The sequence below is a fragment of the Epinephelus moara genome, chromosome 6 (assembly GCF_006386435.1).
Source record: "Epinephelus moara isolate mb chromosome 6, YSFRI_EMoa_1.0, whole genome shotgun sequence".
Taxonomy (NCBI): domain Eukaryota; kingdom Metazoa; phylum Chordata; class Actinopteri; order Perciformes; family Serranidae; genus Epinephelus; species Epinephelus moara.
Genome location: NC_065511.1, coordinates 34,895,240 through 34,916,203, shown reverse-complemented (window position 1 = coordinate 34,916,203; position 20,964 = coordinate 34,895,240). Strand labels below are relative to the sequence as shown.

Below are 20,964 nucleotides of genomic sequence, written 5' to 3'. Positions count from 1 at the left end.
ACCTACATTTACCAACAACAAAAAGACTACATTTAGCACCAAAAAATATGTAAAAAAAAAAAAAAAATTAAATTAAAAAAAAAAAAGTAAATAAAAAAACGAATATCGAATACCAAATTTTCATAACGAATACCTACCCATAGAAACGAATATTCGAATATCCGAATATTTGGGTACAGCCCTACCAGCGACAGAGAAATCCGACCCCAGGTCCAGATGAAAGAAAAAAACTCATATGATGAAAGAAATAAACTCTTCTGGTGCACTTTGCTCAAAGTCTGACTTCTTATATATTATTTTTTTTCTTTCACAGATATTAATGCTCAGCTATGACAGCACAGACCCAGACTTCTATGAAGTGTTAATCAAAAATCCAGACAAAAAAACAGACTTTAAGCTCATGCTCACACCAAAAAATGGGCATCAGCCAGTTTGGACCTGTAAAATTCGAAAAGGTCAGTTTTAAATAATGGGACAAGACATTATGTACATTGTCTGTGTACCACTTTCATTTAATTGAATATCATAAGTGAAGCAGATGTTGTTAGATGCACATACTTTTTTTTCTTTACCATTTTTTGTTTGTTTACAGATGACTACCAAAGGAGCACTGGTCTTTTACAAGGTAGGACATTTCAGTGATTCATATTTAGAAGAATTGCACTTTTGATTTCAGAGTGTGACAAAGCTCCACACTGTCTGTCTGTCTGCCGTCTGTTCGTGAACTCTGAGACGGACACACTCCCAAATAAAAAAAAGTCAGGACCAACACACTGTCTTAAAGAAGGTCAGGTCTAGGGGAGAAATGGCATTACTAACCTGCTGCATTTATACGTGGATTTACAAAACCTGGTAACTGAATTGCATATAAACAAACTGAATGATCCCAACTGCATGCTCAATATCTGCACATTGTTGGGGCAAATTGTTAAAAGAGCCATAACCACTGAAGTTATGATACAGCAGCAATATTAAAATGTTAAAGCCTTTTCTGCATACAGACTTATTATGTGACTAACAAAACAACGTCCTGCAGAGCATGATCTTGTTAATGTTTCCCATTGATAAAATGTTTGAATTTCTCCAAGGAGTTTGAATTTATGATTTGCCTTTGGAAAACAACCAAAACTATAACATGAAATCAAACCTGTTAAAGTTTGAAAATTTAGCTATCCCACTCAAACAGTCACAAAACATTTAAGATCAACGGGTGTTAAGTGCTGTTAATTTTTTTCTTTTAGAGAACTCTGATGTCACAGTATATCGAGGCAAAATACTTTGACCTAAAGCATGACCACTGACTTCAGAATAAGAATCCTGTTTATTGCTAAATAGGCTTTCATACACAAGGAATTTGATTTGGTTAAGTGCATTGAATCAGTATTTTCTACAGAATAAAGAAAATACAATAAAATATTTAAAAAATACAAGTTAAAAATTATGTACAAAGTGAGTGTGTAAAATGAAAGAATCACTAATCTGATATATTGACAGAAATGGAATATAACAATGATGTTTTCATTAGTGTATAATCACCTGAAAATAACAATTGTAGTGCTTTTGTTACCCTGAGCTAGCCATTTATATTTTCATAGGGAGTGCGTCCTCATCTCTGAAGATCGTCATGTTCATCGCCACATTTCTCCAGCAGCCCAGAATAGACAAATGAGGCCATTCACATTTCTTTTCGTGTCTGCCACCATAGTTAGCAGCCCCATTGCAACAAGAGCATCAGAAAAAAACCCCCACTGATTTTTAATGTGAAACTGCTTTATTCAGTGTTTTCACCAGTTTAAATCACCAGGTCCGTTTGTTTTGAAAAGGAGGAGACCTCTGCTGATAATTCGGCTCCGGGTAAAAACCTCCTTAACGTCTGGATCTTAAGTTATTGGAGAAAAAAGGTGTGCAAACATTAGGAGGTGCTGCACCATCGCCCGTCTCGAACATGCCAGTCAGCATCAGTGAAACACTGATTTGTAACGTGAAACTGCTTTAGTCTTCAATTCACCGCTAGATGCCACTGAATCTCCCTAAAGTTTACACACTGTTCCTTAATTATTATGTTTCATTCAAAAGCACTTAAATCTGACAGAAGTTGTTTATAGTCTAATTTAGAATCTGTAATTAGCCTTTTTTTTCTCCTCAGAGAAACATAAGTCTGAACCGCTTCACAAGGTGAGTAATGTCACATCAGACACATTTAACACAACACAGCTTTCACTAAATGGTTACAGGTTGAAAATTACCCTCATCTTGACTGTAAAGAGATGGAAAATGTTTTTTAAACCAGAAGCCTCACATCTGCTGTTGAAGCATTGAGAACATGTGATCAGGTGGATCATTCCTGCTTTTGGTAGCACAGTGACAGAGAGAGTTAGAGACAGTCGTTAAAGCACAATTACTGATAACTAGTTTATAGCATTAAATTAAATCTTATGGTGCTTTTATGATGCCACAGGAATGAACACACATAGAAATATTTTGTTTTTATAGTCATCTGAAAATTAGATTTCACCAAATGTATCATTGTGCCTTAATGTGGATACTATTTGTTACTATATTCTCTTAATGACTAAGATACTCACATTGATGCAAATGAATTAATGTTTCAGCTCTACTCTAGAGATATTAGATAAATGTCCTCTGTCCACTTTAAATCCAACAGGAAGTGACACCACTAATGGAGAAGCTTTTGGAAACACTCAAAGATTTAAGTTATGGGGAGCTCGAGCAATTCAAACATGTCCTACAGCACACTACAATGAAGAAAGGCCTCCCAAAAATCTCAAGTCAGAGAATGGAGATGGCAGACAGAGATGAAATAGTGAAGCTGATGGTGGAGATCTATGGCGAGCAGTCTGTGGAGGTGACCAGGGAGGTTTTAATGGAGATGAACATGACTGATATGGCAGAGAGGTTGCTAGAAATCAGCTTAGGATCCAAAGGTAAGATGTGGGGAAAAACACATACTATTCCAGCATCAAAGACTTGGTATGCAGAACGTGATCTGTAATATTTTACTTCAGCGTTACTAATTTTTAATTCAACTTACATGTAGACAGTTGGGCAGCCATTTGAATTAGCGTGTTTGTTTTGAATGTTTTATTATCTAGAATCATGTAATGTATGCAGCCTAGTCACTACAGTCACTCACTTTAGGTCAGTCAGTGTTTTAGCCATGCTGCTGGCTCAATGTCAGCGTGTCTGTTGGTCGCTCCAACTCTTTAGTCTTCACTGAAATCTCTCAACCATTGGATGGATTGCCATGAAATTTTCTACAGTCATTGATGGTTCCCAGTGGGTGAATCCTACTGTCTCTGATGATCCCCTGATTTTGAACCCAGGAAAGGTTGATCTCGCTTTGTGATACAGGCCCCAGGTTATCATCAGAGTTTTTATTGTCCAGTACTTTAAATTAGGGTTGTCACGATACTAAAATTTCAAACTCGATATCGATACCTAGGAAAATATTCAATACTCGATACCATTTTCGATACAGCAGCAAAAAATTAAGAGGCATGTCATTTTTTAAATGAAGATCAGAACAGTAACATCAATGATAACAACAAAAAATCCCCCCAAAATAAATAACAACCAGAAACAACATCTGTCCATACAAATGTATTTATCTACAGCCCTGTTTATTTTCTGTGCTTCTGGTGAATTGGCACCATATTTTCGTTGCTGATCAAATAGAGTTGGTAGTTTAGGCTCAGGATGCTCCTGTTTCTACCTCACTATGTGATCAGAGAACCAGGGGTTACGGGAGAAACCAAACGTTTTTTCAGCTTCAATCTGTGACTTTACAGTTAACATAACTTTTCAGACACACATAATTGTGTTGTCCTGTTAAACTAACATTGTCTATTAATGTTACAGACGGGCATGACTGATAAAGTTTTCTGCTTAGCTCCCACATTAACGTTAGAAGTTATATTTTAGTTTGATGCTGGCGACACCAGCTGCTCAGCTGCTAGTGAGGGGAGGGGCTGTACCTGCCGTCTGCAGCGTGCTGTGTTCACTTCACTAAATATTTCCAAAGAGCGCTTTTTCCTTTATCATTTTTGACCAAAACTGGCTGCTCTGATCCTCCTGCAGCCGCGCTGGCCATATTACAGCAACAGAAATGTGTGCATGCATGCACAGCGACAACAACAAGCCGGGTTGCAGCGAGGGCTCTGTGCCTGCCAGACGCTGCCTGCACAGCGCGTGTCCGTCAGACCCGTCGCGCGTACCCGACAGACGCTGAGGTGGTGTGCACTGTTAGTATTGATACTTTTGTAAATTAGTATTGTATCCGAATACAGCGTTTGAGTATCGATGCTTTTCAGAGTATCGATACTTTTGACAACCCTACTTTAAATATGAATACATCAAAACTAATGATATTTCCATCAGCCTCAGCTGTACTTTGTGGTGCTAATTAGCTTATGTTAGCATGGTAACATGCTAAACTGAGACAGTGAACACAGTAAACATTACCTACTAATCATGAGTGTGTTAGCATGCTGATGTTAGAATTTATCTGAAAGCACCGCTGTACCTAAAGTATAGCCTCACAGAGCAGCTAGCATGACTACACACAGAAAACAAGGAAACCCAGAATAACTAGACCCTTATTAACATCATTAAAAATTTATGAGTTTAAAAAAATGTACATTTAAAAAATGTACTTTTATTCTCACCAATGTATGTGCTGACACAGAATATCAAATATAAAAACATACCCGAGAAATCGGATTTCACGAAACTTCATCTTGAGGATGCATTGTTATTCTGCCACATAATCTCTGTATTTTGTGAAAACAATTTCGTTAATATGTTAGTAACATATTGCTCGCATATTATAGCAGAGTTGTGTAGCACATAGTGTTAAAGCAGCTAAAAATAAACAAAAAAAGTTACAATGTGATTTAAATATTAAAATAACATAATTTAAAACATAAGAATGTGTGTCTTCACAAGGGCCTTCAGGAAGCTTGGAGTTTGAGGGTTGTGGAAGTGTTACGGTAATCCCTTACATTCATTCATTTGTTCCTTTATGTTTTGTTTCAAAAAGACACATCTGCACTAATCTGTGAAAATGATTGTCCTCTGCAGCAGGACTCCAGTGACTGGACTAAACTTGATCCTGAAGTGAACTGTACAGATGCTGATGAGGCTCCAACTTACAGGTAAAGATTACATCCTAAATACTGCGTCACAGCAAACTGGAACTACAGGAAACACAACCACTTGGTTCTTGAGATTTTTCACAGAAGGAAAATAAAAAGATTTTTAAAGCAATATTACAATAATAGAATCAAGGCAGATACTCTCTAAGTTTACATTTACTCTGAAATAGAATCAAGGCAGATACTCTCTAAGTTTACATTTACTCTGATTTGTTCCTTCATGTGCATAGACACAAACTCTTTTTTTTTTTCATTCACATTTTAGCCTACAGTCTGGAGCAGGAAACTTTGAATGCAGTGTCTCTGGCTTGCGCTGGGTCTGTAAGGAAAAGGTCAGCTTTAAGTACCAGTTTTGCTCTTTGAGTGGACACTTGGAGAGGATTGAAAGCATGAAGTACATGCCTGCAGGGCCCCTGATGGACATCACAGTCATTGCTGGGAAGTTAGATGTAGTGTACCTGCCACACTGGATCTGCATAGGTAAGTGGACATGAAGAAAATAATGAAAAATATAATGCTCATATTTGTTTCTGACAGCACGAGTACAAAAACTGATGCAATCCTTTTCTCTAAACTTACTGTGCTTTTGTTTTGTGCAGATGACAATCCTACAATATTAGACAAGTTTGCAGTCCTACACATAGATGACTGTGGAGATGCTGTGGAAAAAGTGTCTGAGGTCACATCGTCCCATGTCAAGCTGTCTGAACCAGTTTTCTCTCTGAAAATGGTCCTGGTGAAATTAGGCCTTCCAGTTGAAATATACTGTAGGGTGTTAATATATAGCAAGGTCCTCACAGCATCATCTCAAACATCCCTCACACTTCATGTTTACCTGATCCCTCCTGATCAGGATCTAATAAAGGTTATTTCATATCTTACTGTCAACAATACCAGTCATGATAAGATACAGAATAGCACTATAAATACATAGATAAATACACAACACCAACAAGAAAAATGTATGTTTTGTATCTTCTACAGGAATTGGACAAAACGGAAATATCTGATAGATACAAAGGAATCCGAAAGTCAAATCCAGCGAAGCCCCTGAAAATGCATGACTGGTTCATCTTAACAACAGATCTAGATGGTGCAGAAATTTATCCTCAAGGCGAGGCACCCCAGGTGAACACACTTTTTTTGTGCAGTTGTCAATTTTGAAATTTTGAGGCTATTTTGCTTCCATAACATGTCTTCTCTCAGACTATTTGAAAGAAAACATCCAAAATTCACATTAAGGTGATTATTTCAGTTCAGATTGTTCTGGAAATTTAATTGGATGTATCACCAAAACCTTACAGCAGATGAGGTTCTTGAATGCCAAATAAATAAATAAATTATGACATGGACCACTGAAAATAGCATAATAAACAGCAAGCTTATGTTTTATTTGCTATTGCTATTTGGTCTGGCAATGTCAGGCTACTTTTATGTGCTTCAAACCTAAAATCAGCTGATGATACAGGAAATATTAAACACATTAAAATATCTGCAAGCATGACCATGCCTTGCTCCATGTGGTCTTCAATTTTAGCCAGACATTTTAGCAATATTTGGCAATATACAGTAGATATTATTTTTTCTGTCTCTGTCTCAGATGTCTTTGATGGAAGTGAAAAAAACACCACAACTTAACCTCATATGACGAAAGAAAAAAACTCTCCTGGTGCACTTTGCTCAAAGTCTGACTTCTTATTTATTATTTTTTCCTTTCACAGACATTAAAGCTCAGATATGACAGCACAGATCCAAACTTCTATGAAGTGGTCGTTAAAAATCCAGACAAAGACTTTAAGCTCATGCTCACACCAAAAAATGGGCATCAGCCAGTTTGGACCAGTGAAATTCTGAAAGGTCAGTTTTAAACAATACCACAAGAACCTATCCACTCTGTCTGTGTACCACTTTGATTTTATTAAATATCATTAGTGTAGCAGATGTGTGATGTTACATAAAGGCAGTAAATCAGTTACATGTCCATGTTTTCTTTACCTCTGCTTTTTTTCTCAGGTGAATGGCAAAGCACTGGCCATGCACAAGGTGAGTCATTTAAAATAATTTGTATTTGAAAGAGTCATTCTTATACACTGTCTTTCTGCCTGTTCGCTGTGCTACTCCAAGACAAACACACATCTTCAAAAAAAGCTAAGGCAGGACCAACTCAGCGTTTTCTATCAGTACTACTGTTAGAATAAGAATGGCATGCTTCCAAAAATAAAGTCGGGCCGGTGAAAAATCTGATAATTGACCTGCTTCAAAATCACATAAATGTCCTGAAAGAGCTGAACTTTGAAATTTGAATGATGTTTGTGGCTCAGGGCATGCAGCAGGAGTAGTCAACCAAAAAATGTAGGGAATAATAATAATAAAGCTGGGTTTAATAATAAAGTTGGTTAAGATGGCTGCTGGTTCCAGTCCAGTTTTGTGTTTGTGCACCCATCCTCTTCTTGGTATACAGTGTACTGTAATGACATTTGTCCTTAACATAGAGACACCACCAGGATCTTGCTGGCTTTGGGTAAAAAAAAAAGGGGGGGGGGGGGGGGGTGAAGAGCTCTTTTAGTGACAGTATGGGCTTACAATGTTAGGTTGGTTGATGATGTTATTTGTGCCTTAGATCATAAACCAAAAGTCTTACTCTGCTTACTCCTCACCGCTTTCGTAATGGCTCCTCTCCCAGTATTGCATAGCCATAGAAGTAATCCCAAACTCTAGTTTTTCCATCCAACAGCAAGTAAGGTGTACTAGTACACCAAATTCTGGAAATTTAGGACTGCCCATTGAATCAGCCTAATTTATGCCTGATGTAAATATGTCTAAACACTGTTTGGATGTCAGTGTTTACCAATGTTTTTTTTTGTTTTTGTTTACCAGAATGCAATGTCAACATTGTTAATATTTTTATTATGTTTATATCTTAAACCAGTTTTTTTAATTGAACATTGTGTCTATGCCTGTTTTTGCAGTCACAGAGACAGCTGGACAATCCTCCATGCCTGGTCCAAGTTACAGTGAGCTGTTTTCTGTTTTCTGAATATGAAACACTACAGCAAAGCTGTTTTTAAACCAACCTCTAATTTTCAGTTTTCTTTCAACTTAATCCATCTGCGAAGTATTTATCACCTGAACATTTGTTACTGTGGCCTGGTGTTTTCAGTTTTACTTGTAAGTGTTAAGCTAAAAGAATTTGCCTTAGTTCATCTTAGATGCTCATCTGAAATGACAGAAATGTTGTCTTTTCAGACATTAATCTATGGAGTGATTCAAAAACACGCAGGAAGAGCAAATTTAGAATAAATTAAGTAAAAAAAAAAAAAAAGAAAGAAACAATAGCCAGCTTTTTCTGCTGTGTCATTAGCCATTTTTACACAGAGATCACGCTATAGGGCTGCTACGAAGTCCCTTCTTTAAGCCGTATTTGCATTTTACACAGAACCAAACAACAGCGGCATCATGTCGCTCCAGTGTGTGATTTTAGACAGCATGCTGGCATCATGGAACCAAAAGAGGTGCGACATATAACACAACAGTGCTGGCCTCTAGTGTGACATATAATATATGTCAGTATTACTTTCTCAACAATAACAATAGCATGACATGGCAACTATAATCATTTACCGTCCCTGTTATATGTAAGGTAAGGAGCTCACAGACCTGATTGTTTTCCCAATACGTGGACATTTTCAGCTGCTGTTCTTCTTCTTTGAGTTAGCTACTAACTCTTACCACCTTCTTTTTAAATCTCTCAGTGGTGGATTGCACATGTAACACATTGTCATACTGTCACATCTGTCTGGCCAACGATCCCATCCTGCCTGGTTGCCTCGGCACTGTTACCACCTCCGATGCCGCCTTAAAGGAGATACAGCTCTGTCCCTTCACTCTGCAACTAGGGCTGCTCGATTATGGAAAAATCACAATTATTTCGGTCAAAATCGAAATCACGATTATGCGGCGCACGCGATGACTTATATTATTTACACGATGGTATATCATGTCTGTCTCTACATGGTCGCGCGTTTACAATTCTCCTCTGCACTCTGTATCGTGCACAGTGGAGTTCGGCCCCGATGCGTGCGCGCGCACACATGCGCGCACACACACACACACACACACAGACCAACCTCTCTCGCGCTCCCTCTGCCATTTTCTGCACGCTGTAGAGGAGAGGAGGGGGCAGTATTGCGCATGCGCAGCTTCCGGGTGCATTTGATTTGCAACACAAGTCAACGAGAGTAAACTGACAAGAAGCGCATTATCGTCTTATGTCGATTGTTTTGTTTTCATAATTGTTGAAAGCCCAAATCGTTATCTAGATTAAAATTCAATTAATCGAGCAGCCCTATCTGCAGCTGTACCATTTATACAAAACTGCTAGGCGGTATAATGGTGTGAAATTCCTGCCTCAAAGAAGCAGTGTAAAAGGGTCTAGTAATTATGAAGAGGAGCAATCATTTTGTTTTGACTCCTGACACTGACTTGGTGCAGACACTGACTTGGTGTAGTCCACTAGAGAGAAGACGTATCACTCTGTTGGAGCTGTTGAAACTGCAAAAGCACTCATGATTGTCAGAGAGTGGAGGTTCTTTGCTCACAAAAGATCTTTTACTGAGTACAAAACCATCGACTGGAAAGACGATGCAAAAATGGCAAGTTTAATTTTGGCCTTTCGTCAAGTTACTCAGAATTTATCAGCAATGTTGAAATGACCTGCTGCCAGCGACGTCGGTCATTATGTGATAAACCTCTTTGTATAGTTTATCTTTATGAATCAAGAATCTGATGCAAAATAGTCATGGTCAGATTTTAAATCAGTCACTCATGTAACATTTTTTCTTTCTCCTCAGAGAAACACTCAGTGGACAAACACCAGGTGAGTGATCTCACATGCCTTAAATTTGATGGTTCTCTCACAACTGATGCTGCAGTCAGTGAGCTTCTCAGCAATAATATTGTCCACCAATACATAATGTTATAGTTAAATGACATAGTTAAATCATATCCATTTATTTATTCACTTTGAATTTATCAGGAAGCAGCAATCACAGCGGAGGGAGAGAAGCTTCTGAATATGCTGAAAGAGTTGAAAAGTGAAGAGTTCAAAGAATTCAAGTGGCGCCTCCCACGCATCACAAAGTACCAACGGGAGAACACTGACAGGGTAGACCTGGTTGATCTGATGCTGCAGACCTACACCCAAGAGTCTGTGGAGGTGGCCAAAGATATTTTAAAGGAAATTCCCAGGAATGATCTGGTGCAGCTGTTGTCAGACACCAGCTCAGGGTCAGAAGGTAAGTTGTGGAACAAAAACAGCAGTAGCATATTCAGGGGCACCATCTTATACTTAAACTATAAATCAGAAACTTTGTATGCAGGGTAGCTCTTCATTGAAAATACATGTTTTAAAGATTATTTTTTGGGCTTTTTGCCTTTAATGCACAGGATAGTGTAAAATGGGGAGACAGAGAAAGTGGGGGGATGACATGCATAAAGGGTTGCAAGCCAGAGTCGAACTCGCGACCGCTGCAGCGAGGAATCGCCTCTATACATGGGGCGCCGGCACTGTCCACTAAGCTACCAACGCCCCACTGAAAATACATGTTGACAGTCATGTAGCTTTTGAATTTACATATTGTGAGTACAGGTCATGATTGTATTATGTAGATGAAGTTATCATGGGCAAAACTAATGTTTGCTGTAGTCCTCACAGTGAGTGAGTAACTTAGTTATAGATGTTGTCTATAGTAACAGTTCAATCAGGAGAGACAGGTGAATAAAGTTAAGATAATTGTGTATTACAGATTACAGGTGTACCGATTAACAGATGATATGTGATGATTAAGATCTGACAGAAAAGTCTTTGGTGCTTAGACTCTACAGGAAGATTTTGTAATCGAGGGGTGTCAACTGGTGACTCTAAGACTGATAGGCTCATGAAGCTCATGTAGCTGTGCAGACTAGGTGGTGACGGAGATGGCTGCCGATTTCCGGTTTAACCGGTTCGGTCCGGTTTAAGAGCTCCACCCGGTTTAATTCACATCAACCGGATAAACTGGGGGGGGGGCTTTTCACATCAGCGGCGTGGCAAGGGACTATATTCAACTTATCTTGCATTGTAAAATGCATTATGACAACTTTAATAAGGTTTATGTTTGTGGAGGAGCCTACAAGTGTTTTGTTTAGTTTGTCTCAGAAGCTGCAGAGGGAGCTCCACTCAGCTGTCTGCTGCTGCTGCGAAGATCAAATTTCATTGGGGGCGGTGAAAAGTGCGAGGGAGTCAGAATATAAATCTTTATTGTCATTGTACAGTCATACTTGTGTACCAAAGCACAACGAGATGAACAATAGTAGAAAAATATATACAAAAAAATATACACAAATAGTGACGTGTTCTTGGCTGATTCTCCAAACTGGGGGCGTCGACTGCCATTGACTGTTTGTAATACACTGACAGTGGATCAGTACCTCATACAGCCCAACCTCAAAAATCCAAACTATCCCTCTAACAGATACTGTTGATGAAGGCAGCAATGATTCATCTTCCATGCCTGAAAAGGCCTTTACCTGTGTGCCTACATGTTCTGGTTTATTAGAAACAAAGCAAACATGGTTGCTTTTAGCCTAATTTAATTTTCATTAAATGTGTTGCAGCTGCAGGATCATCAGCTTGAGCATCTGGTGTGAACACCACAGAGGGAGGTATGTGCCCAAACCATGATAACATGTTACATAAACATCATACTGTGGCTTTAAAGTCATTTTCTTCACTGCATGTGTCAATGTGAGAACTTTAAATGTTTTATTAGCACTTTCCAAATGTTATCAGACCGAATGGATTAAAGCCTGATACTAACATGAGTCATTTCGTAGATGCTGTGATGCTAAAAACAATGTACCCACTGATTTACAGATGTGCTTTCCCAATGTAAGTTAATGGGGAAAAGCCTTTTTGGGCCCAATGGCATCACGTGACGGACCTGTACGTTGTAATTTCACTGTTTGGCTGCTACTTAAATTGGTATAAAAGCCAAGCACCTTTCCTAGAGGCCTGAATGGGAATTGCTTGCCTGGTGTATTCTAGCTTCCAGGTTTACTTCCAGGATATGTGGTCCACTGAATACAAGCAGTAGTGTTTCTCCTGCTGGCTCTTCCCGCGAGCTCCTGCTCGGCTCATAGACTTTACAATAAGATGATGTCACAGATTTTTTTAAACAGCTCAAGCTCGAGGGAAGTTTTACAAACATGAAAAACCTCCATGGATTATAAATTCATCATAGAAATGAGTCATAATTGACCTTGGTTGTTTTTTGTTTTTTTTTCTGAATTACCACGAGGAGCCACTGGGCAAAATTGGAAACAGGGCTGAGCAGTGTTCCCGGGAGTCTGACAAATACCTGCAAAACTAATCAGAATCAGATTTATTCCCAAGTCAGTTCTTACTTACAAAGAATTTGCTTTGGTTTTGGGTGCATATATTAACCATATAATAAACATATTTGGAGGAAATAAAAAGAAGGCAAAGTATTGCAGCACACAAGAATATTAATTTAGAATAGAAAAGTTCTAATAAAAATATGACATATGACATAGAAATAAGATTTTTTTTTTAAATACTGAAACAACAAATATGTAAAATATAGCTGTTTCAGAATAAGAAGACTGCACAGTTTTGTGCAAGATGTGCAAAAATATTAGTCAGGAGATTTGTAAAGGTCCACAGTAGAGCAAATATGTGCAATGTGTAGAGATAATGTGCGTTAATGTAACACATATAGACAGTGTCCATGGGTCAGTATCTCCGTTAAAACAGATTAGTTTTGCAGGTATTTGGCAGACCATGGAAGTGTTCTGGTTTCAGTTTGTAGTCTGAGTAGTATTGACCAGTCGTGTTTGAATGGCAGGTCCATGAGGAGATGTGGAACACACTGGCTGAAATTTAATCTCAGAACCCATCGGCTAGAATCTTATGACAAGTTAGCTTTATATTAGCTTTTTTAACATTTATCTGCATTCATATGCAGGTATGTTTGTCTGTGCACGGAAGAGGAAGTCTTGGCTCAGCTACACCGTATCAGCCTGATACATTTGCCCTTGCCCTCAAACACTTATCGTTATTAGACCGAAAGCCAATGGGTTCTGAGATTGCTGCAAAACTAATGACATTCATTATTATGCCAGCATACAGCTTCACAGAGTCTCTAGCATGACTGTAGACTTCAATTTTTTTTACAAGGAAAGACTTGAATTATATTTTATGTAAAGCAACTGATTATGAGCTGATGTCAATGATTGTTAAATTTCCTTTCTTCAGAGAAACTCCGTGGATGAACATCTGTCTGCACTGATCCAGAAAGAGAGCAGAGACACATCTGTCTGACTCTACACAACATCTAATACATGCTGGCTGTAATTCATCCTCACTTTGAACTGATAAATTATGACACAAACCAAAAGTTGGCATCATGATAAACCTGTCGCAGAAGTGAGGCTGTATTAATCTCTGCAGCAACAGTGATTTCTTCAGTAATGTAAGGATACTGTGATCTCTAGAATCGAGGAGCACAAGAGGAAACATGAGTTTTTTATTCTTTTCAGTCAAACTGATTTTTCCAAAGTTTTTACAAGATTGATTGATTGCTTTATTTTGAACATGTAAAGAGTTAAAAATAGAAAAAATAAAAAAGAACCCAACAACAAAACAAGACAAAAGGAAAAATAAAATGAAACCGAATAGCTTAGATCTGTCAGTACCATTTACATGTTCAAAAAGGAGTAGGAAGAAGTAAAACTTATTTAATCCTACCCCTCTACCACCACCCCGTTTTAATCTTATATCATCCTATCCATGAGTCAGATAATAAGCACATATATACATACACATAAATTCATTACAATACTCTGTGTGTCAACCTTATATACATACCAGCATAAATATCTAAATACTCTATACGCCCACCCTATATATACCTTCATTTAAATCTGTATGCCCATACACACCCCCTTACATGCACATGTATATACATACTCATACACAAGAAGTATAAAATAATTGTAAATATTTTTAAGGATGAAAATCCTCATAGCAACAGATCAGGTGGCTCATTTATTTTTTTCTATCAGCACAGTGAGTGAAAAGAAATCTATTAACCACTTTACAGAATTAAAGGAGTAAGGGGGGTAAAGAGATCTTCTTTTGCTCTGATGATGTTTAAGAAATACAAAAACATAGCACTATTTCATGTTACATGTAAAAATGGAACAAATGTATTTATAAAAAATAAAAAAAACTACCACGATGGTTCACAGACCATCTGATGGTGTAGACATTTGAGCCTGAAGCTGGTCGAACACTTTATTAAAGCAGGATGTAAACATGAGTGAAGTGTGGAGGAGCTTACAGGCCCACAGGGTGAGGTTTCTGAGGTTACTGAGGTAAAAACAAATCTTATAACACCTACTCCCCTCACATTTTTTAAGATTCAAAGAGACAAATCTTTGATTATTGTTCAGAATAAAGCACATACAGTATTTTGTGTATTTTTTTATTCCTAGGTTTATCCTGTTCGGTTTTATTTAATTATTTCTTAAAATCCCATTTGTATGTATTTTTATATTTACTGTATGTATTTTCTCAAACTATTTTTATGTCTTGCATAAAGCACTTTGCATGGCCTTGATGTTGAAAGATGCTGTATACAAATGCATCTGTCTTTTATATGAATGTACTGTGTGCTCTTAATTCACCAGGTTACAACAATGATGGCTGTTAAGTTTTTACTGGAGGAGGGTGATTCACAATGTTTTCTATTTTAAAATAAATTCCTCTGATTATTAAGTGCGGGTCTTTGCTTTTGAGTCAAATGTTCGATACATGAGACAAGATTAGTGGTGTAAAGTAAATATGTGTTAGGATTATTATTCTTGACGCTTTGTGCTTCTGTGTCTGTTAAAGATTCTCATCATGTAGATTAGTTGTCCCAAGTGGGAAATTTGCAGCACGGCAAAAACATACACGTGTCAGTAAAACACACTTATATAAATAAATATCACAGATTAAAAGAAGAATGTGTTTTTTGGGTTAAAATGTCTGAGTGAGAACTGATGCTCACAGATCTTACTGGATACTTATTTCAACTTAGTAGTGCTTACTGGTTCTCCAGTACATTAGTACATTAATTCCAGTGCTTCATTCATCAAATGTTTTCATGCTCTCTTCTTCATCAGGTTGGGCATGTCTTGTATGAAAGGTGCTATATAAATAAAGCCCATTATAATAAAGCTTATTACTATTAGTTTCTATGAGAGTCCGAATCTAAAAAAATAAAATTAACAAATAAGTTATGATGGATAAACATAAGACTTGAGTGCTACCTGCAAAACAAGCCCCACATTTACCAGCCTCAACATTAAACATTAAAGCAACATATGCATCAGTAGTTTTATTTGGTCTGAAATCAACCGTCCTGCATGATGAGTACTTAAACTTTTCGTTTCTTTTGTACTTTTACCTAAGTAAGAGCTCTAAGTACTTTTTCACCACTGCAACCCTGTGTCAAATGAGTCCATTAGCTAGAAGCTAACACATAATGGGATTTAAAATTAATGCGCTACTGAAAATTAGCATCTCGATAATATTATCCTTACAAATGATCCATTTTTATTTCAAATGCTAAACATAAAAAGAAATATGTGCTCATACATTCCCCATGCTCTCTGGAAACGGACAGCGGCTAACTTCTGTCCCTGTGTCCAGTTGTCATTGTTAAGGATGCCAATGGTAGATGGGCTCTTCATTAGAGACCACTTGGTACAGTTACCTCATATGAGATAATGTCGCCACCTGCTGGTGTGGCGAGTTACGGCACCTCACATTTTATACAGATCCTGCCATGAGACGAGAGGCTTCAAGCTGCAGCCATACCCGTCTCTGTAGTCCAGCAAAGAACTGGTGCCACTCTGGAATCAGTTTTTTTGGCCCAGAGCCAGTTCTTTTGTCGGTCGAAATTAAACACTGGCCCCGAACCAGCACTGGAACTGCTTTGGTGGAAAAGGGTAGGAGGACACCACGGGAAACGGCTCTCCAACGGGCGGAACTCGGGAGACACTTCGATCCCAAGCCCTGTCAACTCAACCAGACATGATTTACCGCTGTCATAACAACTGGACGGACTTTATCTCTGACAGCTGAAGCTACGAGCTGTTTTAAAACGGTTTGTAAAACTTACTTTAACTCTTACTTTCACTGTCATGGTTTTAACTTGAGCTCCATTAATGTGTAAAAACCGTGGTAACGTTACAGTAACGAACACTTTTCTAACGTCAGTATGTGAACAACAGGGTGCTGGCTGAAGTTGCTAAAGTGCTTTGACAAGACAGTTTATTAAAACAGAAACTAGAATATAAGAAACAGCAAAGACGACGTTCAACGAGACACACACACACACACACACACACACACCCATGTTAAGCAACTGTACTTAAGGTATTTATACTTGAGTATTTCCAAGTTATTCTACTTAATTCTTTTACTTCACTGTATTTTGAAAGCACTACAACCCTGTACAGATTAATCTGCTCAGTAAATCAAATTATATCTGGGACCCACCCGTTATATAGCTGCTGTGGTACATGTATGAGGAATGTGCTTTACATTATGATGGATCAAAGTTTTGCATCAGAAGCTCATTATGTGCCATGTAATTATTTCTGCTAGTGCGTTTACTATCTTTATGATTGACACATTCCTTCATGTAAGTGTTTTCATTGATTTTTTTTAAGTTGTCTTTTAAAGGTATACTATGCAGGATTTTCCTAAATGAAAAACAAAATCATAAAAAAAACATTAACAATGTATAGAAACGTACAAAAGTAATAAAGTGTGTGGCGGTTAGGCTTGTGCCGATTTCCGGTTTAACCTGTTCGGTCTGGTTCAAGGCTATTCAAGAGAAGGCTGAGACACGGGGTCAAACATGGGGGGATTGCACATGCGCAATGTAACTTGAGCTGCGATTCTGGGGGGTGACAGTGAAAGTGCAGACCAGATGTTACTGCGCATGTGCAATCCCCCCATGTTTGACCCCGTGTCGCAGCCTTCTCTTGAATAGCCTTGGTCTGGTTTAAGAGCTTCACCCAGTTAGGCTTGTGCTGATTTCCGGTTTAACCAGTTCGGTCCGGTTTAACAGGTCCACCCGGTAGGGTTGTCACGATACTAAAATTTCAAACTCGATATCGATACCCAGGAAAATATTCAATACTCGATACCATTTTCGATACAGCAGCAAAAAATTAAGAGACATGTCATTTTTTAAATAAAGATCAGAACAGTAACATCAATGATAACAACAAAAAATCCCCCCAAAATAAATAACAACCAGAAACAACATCTGTCCATACAAATGTATTTATCTACAGCCCTGTTTATTTAGACTCTGCCCTCTGTCTGTATTTTCTTATTTTCTTCTTACATGTACATGTACATACATGTATGCGAGGTTCATTGGCACAGCCCTGAGGTGCCGTCTGGACTTCATTAAAAGGTAGCAACCAGGTGCCAGACTGTAAGTAACACATATCCAAGAAGCAGCAAGAAAATTGTGGACACACCACAGAAAAAAAATGCAAATATAGCAAATGAGAGAGGATCTGGGGGTCTTCACTTTCCTTGTCGATACTGTTACGTATAGTAACCGACAGTAACTGCATAGTATACCTTTAAGTGAGCCTCATAATGTGTGTTTATACCTGCTCTAATGATTTATCATCCCTATCAATCGCTTGTTTGGTCTACAAAAATTTGTAACTAATAGATTCATCGAGAAAATAATCGACAGATCTGTTGTGTAGGACTAGATGTTAATATCCCTTATTGCACACTTGAGACACTGCTAGACTCTGTGGGATGGTCAAGTGAGAGATGGCATCCTCTGGGTTATCAAGTGGGCACCCTCCTTCCTTGGTCTTTCGCTGATTGGCCCACGACACCTCCAGAGGGTTCAGCAGTGAATCCCAGCATCCCAGGTTCGACCCCTAGATACCATCTAATCATTTGAGGGCCCAGGTGGAGTCCTTTCCTTTTTATCCAAAGCCACTGACTCCCCTTTTCAGCGGCTCTGGAGAGGTCCTTGACGGCCTGCCGGTGGGCCTTTCCTCGTACTCCCATCTCCCGGAGTAGCCTGGATGTTGAGGTGGCTACGAACCCTCTGCAGCTGACTTCTACTGGTCGTACCTTTGCTTTCCAGCCTTGTTATTGTACATCGGCTGCAAGCTCAGCGTACCTCATCTTCTTGCGCTTGTAGACCTCATCCACTGCACTCTGCCAGGGCACTGTCAGCTCGATAATATACATGTGCCTGAGCGAGGCTGACCATAGCACAAGGTCTGGTCGCAGGTTGGTGGACATGATCTCAGCTGGAAAGCAGAGCTTCTGGCCCAAGTCTGCCAGCAGCTTCCAATCCCGTGCCCTGCCTAGCTGCCCACTGTCTGGTCTTGAGGTGGCGAGACTGGCTTGACCCTTGCCCTCCCGGACAGATGTTGTTGCCTGCCAGCGGGATGACGGGGGAGGAGGGGTGTTGGCACGAGTTTCCAACACTGCTGCAAGACACTTTAACACCTGGTTGTGCCGCCAGGTGTAACGGCCTTGGGTGAGGCTGGTCTTGCAGCCCACCAAGATGTGCTTAAGTGTTGCTGGACTTGGACAGAATGGGCATGTGGGGTCTTCACCATACCACCGGCTGAGGTTTTTGGGAGATGGAAGGACGTCATAGGCAGCCCTGATGGTAAAGCTTGCCCTGTATGCCTCCATTTCCCACAGCTCTTGCCAGGAGATCTCTTCTCCACTCCTTCCCACGTCATCCACTGCCCTTGCTTTGCCTGCGCCACAGCGTTTGCGCACCTTCCTGCTTCCTCTTCCCGACGCACCTCCTGAACCACGAGCTTGCATCTCTGGGACGGAGTGGCCTTGTTCCAGGCTGGTGTGCTGTCCCCAAGACCAAGACCACTCCTCCCCTGCTGCACTCGGCCAACGATGTCCTTGTGTTTTAGTGCTGCCTTTGCCTGCTCAGACAGATTAATCACAAATAAAAATAATCAAGTTGCAGCTCTACTTTGAGGTTTAAAGAAAGATGTATATGAGACAACAGAGGAATGCATAACGTCTAAGAACAATATTGCACAGTGTTCTGAATTATTATTTTCCCTCATTTTTGTTTGTTTGTTTTTTACAGCGCCTTAATCCTCAGTTGCAGCAACTGATGTAAATAATACAGTGGCAGAAGGTAGGTGTATTAAATACGCAGTCATCTCACTAAATGCCTGTTGTCACTGAGCTCAGGTTGTCTACAACATCAAAGCATCATAACAACATGCAACATACTGAACAAATGTGGTAACAAAACATAATGGGAGTATAAAAGAAAGAAATGTCAGTTAATATACAATTAAACTATTTAAAACAAAGAGTAAAACATCAGAACTGAAAATAAAATACAGTGAATAGATTTTGCAGATTTGCAGTTCAGTTTTATAATTTAATCTTACTCACTACTACACCCAATTTGCAGCCGAAAATTATCCATAACGAATGCAATATTTACTCTTGTTTCACTAAGGTTGGTGAAACAAACTACGGTGCACAGCTGCTCTCCAGCAGGAACAAATGGGTTCGACGTTGAGTGTCATACGCCGGCTGAGGGATTTGACAGGTATTGAGAGAGATGAACAGTAACACACTTTTGGTTTTGTTCTTTTCATTCTGGTTTGTTGACAATTAGAAAACAATAGAATATCACCAGTCTTTTTTTTTTTTACTTTATTTTTATAAACTTACGGAGTCAGTGCAGACTGTGGAGTTGTTTCATTCCAGTCAATATCTTAGGGTGACCATATTTTGATTTTCCAAAAAACGAGGACACTTGGCCTGCCACGACATAGCCTACTTAAATGATACTCGCAGTTTACTCAAAGCTGCCTTATAATTTTAATATATTTAAAATGTATATGTATGGATAGAAAATTCAGTTATATTACAAAATAATATCTCTTAAAGACAGAAATTCAGTGTGGCGATCCGAGCCCGACGGTACCCGACGGGTCGTGCCGGGTTTGGTCAAAAATGTAGCTATAAATTGTATTTGGGCTCGGGTCGGATTCGGTCAGCTTTCAGTGAAAATGTAGTGTAAAAATAAATAAAATCCTATTGTCTGTCCTGTTTATTGCTTGGGCACTGTTATTTACGTGACAACACCTGAACATANNCACACACACACACACACACACACACAAAAACACACGGAAAACCGGACATCATCATCAGTTTTTCAAAAAAAACCCCGGACGGGATGTGAAAAGTGGACATGTCCGGGCAAAAGAGGACGTTTGGTCAGCCTACCATATCTGTACCTTTTATGTGTTTCCTTGTGTGGTTGATTTGTGTCCTTATATTTAGGAAATAAATCCACTTGACCATACATTAAGAAATGAAGGTGCAATTTCATCAAAAGTCTGAAGCATAGGGCCAGGGTCTGTTTGTTGTTATCTACTGTATTCACTAGAGGGCGGCTGTTTTCCTCCAAAAACCTACTAACGTTTGGACACGTGTGTATATATGTGTGTGTGTGTGTGTGTGTGTGTGTGTGTATACATATACAGTGGTGTGAAAAAGTGTTTGCCCCCTTCCTGATTTCTTACTTTTTTGCATGTTTTCCGCACTTAAATGTTTCAGATCATCAAACAAATTTAAACATTAGTCAAAGATAACACAAGTAAACATAAAATGCAGTTTTTAAATGAA

At 39.0% G+C, this 20,964-nt stretch overlaps 1 protein-coding gene across 8 annotated transcripts in view; it reads left to right on the top strand.

The window, feature by feature from the left end:
- LOC126391181 (uncharacterized) overlaps window positions 1–20,964 on the top strand; it is a 65,536-nt gene that overhangs the window by 15,335 nt on the left and 29,237 nt on the right. The window contains exons 14-29 of one of the 8 annotated variants that reach the window (XM_050045751.1): window positions 314–455; window positions 593–625; window positions 2,147–2,175; window positions 2,666–2,945; window positions 4,966–5,009; window positions 5,101–5,174; window positions 5,440–5,654; window positions 5,774–6,039; window positions 6,159–6,302; window positions 6,896–7,031; window positions 7,188–7,217; window positions 8,144–8,188; window positions 10,025–10,050; window positions 10,210–10,468; window positions 11,829–11,876; window positions 13,489–15,148. In XM_050045751.1, coding sequence (XP_049901708.1) covers window positions 314–455; window positions 593–625; window positions 2,147–2,175; window positions 2,666–2,945; window positions 4,966–5,009; window positions 5,101–5,174; window positions 5,440–5,654; window positions 5,774–6,039; window positions 6,159–6,302; window positions 6,896–7,031; window positions 7,188–7,217; window positions 8,144–8,188; window positions 10,025–10,050; window positions 10,210–10,468; window positions 11,829–11,848 — 1,743 coding nt within the window. In that variant the 3' untranslated portion in view covers window positions 11,849–11,876; window positions 13,489–15,148. Of the gene's footprint in view, window positions 1–313; window positions 456–592; window positions 626–2,146; window positions 2,176–2,665; window positions 2,946–4,965; window positions 5,010–5,059; window positions 5,175–5,439; window positions 5,655–5,773; window positions 6,040–6,158; window positions 6,303–6,895; window positions 7,032–7,187; window positions 7,218–8,143; window positions 8,189–10,024; window positions 10,051–10,209; window positions 10,469–11,828; window positions 11,877–13,488; window positions 15,149–20,964 lie in introns of those variants that run through there. The other 7 variants (XM_050045743.1, XM_050045744.1, XM_050045745.1 and 4 more) reach the window with 7 other exon arrangements.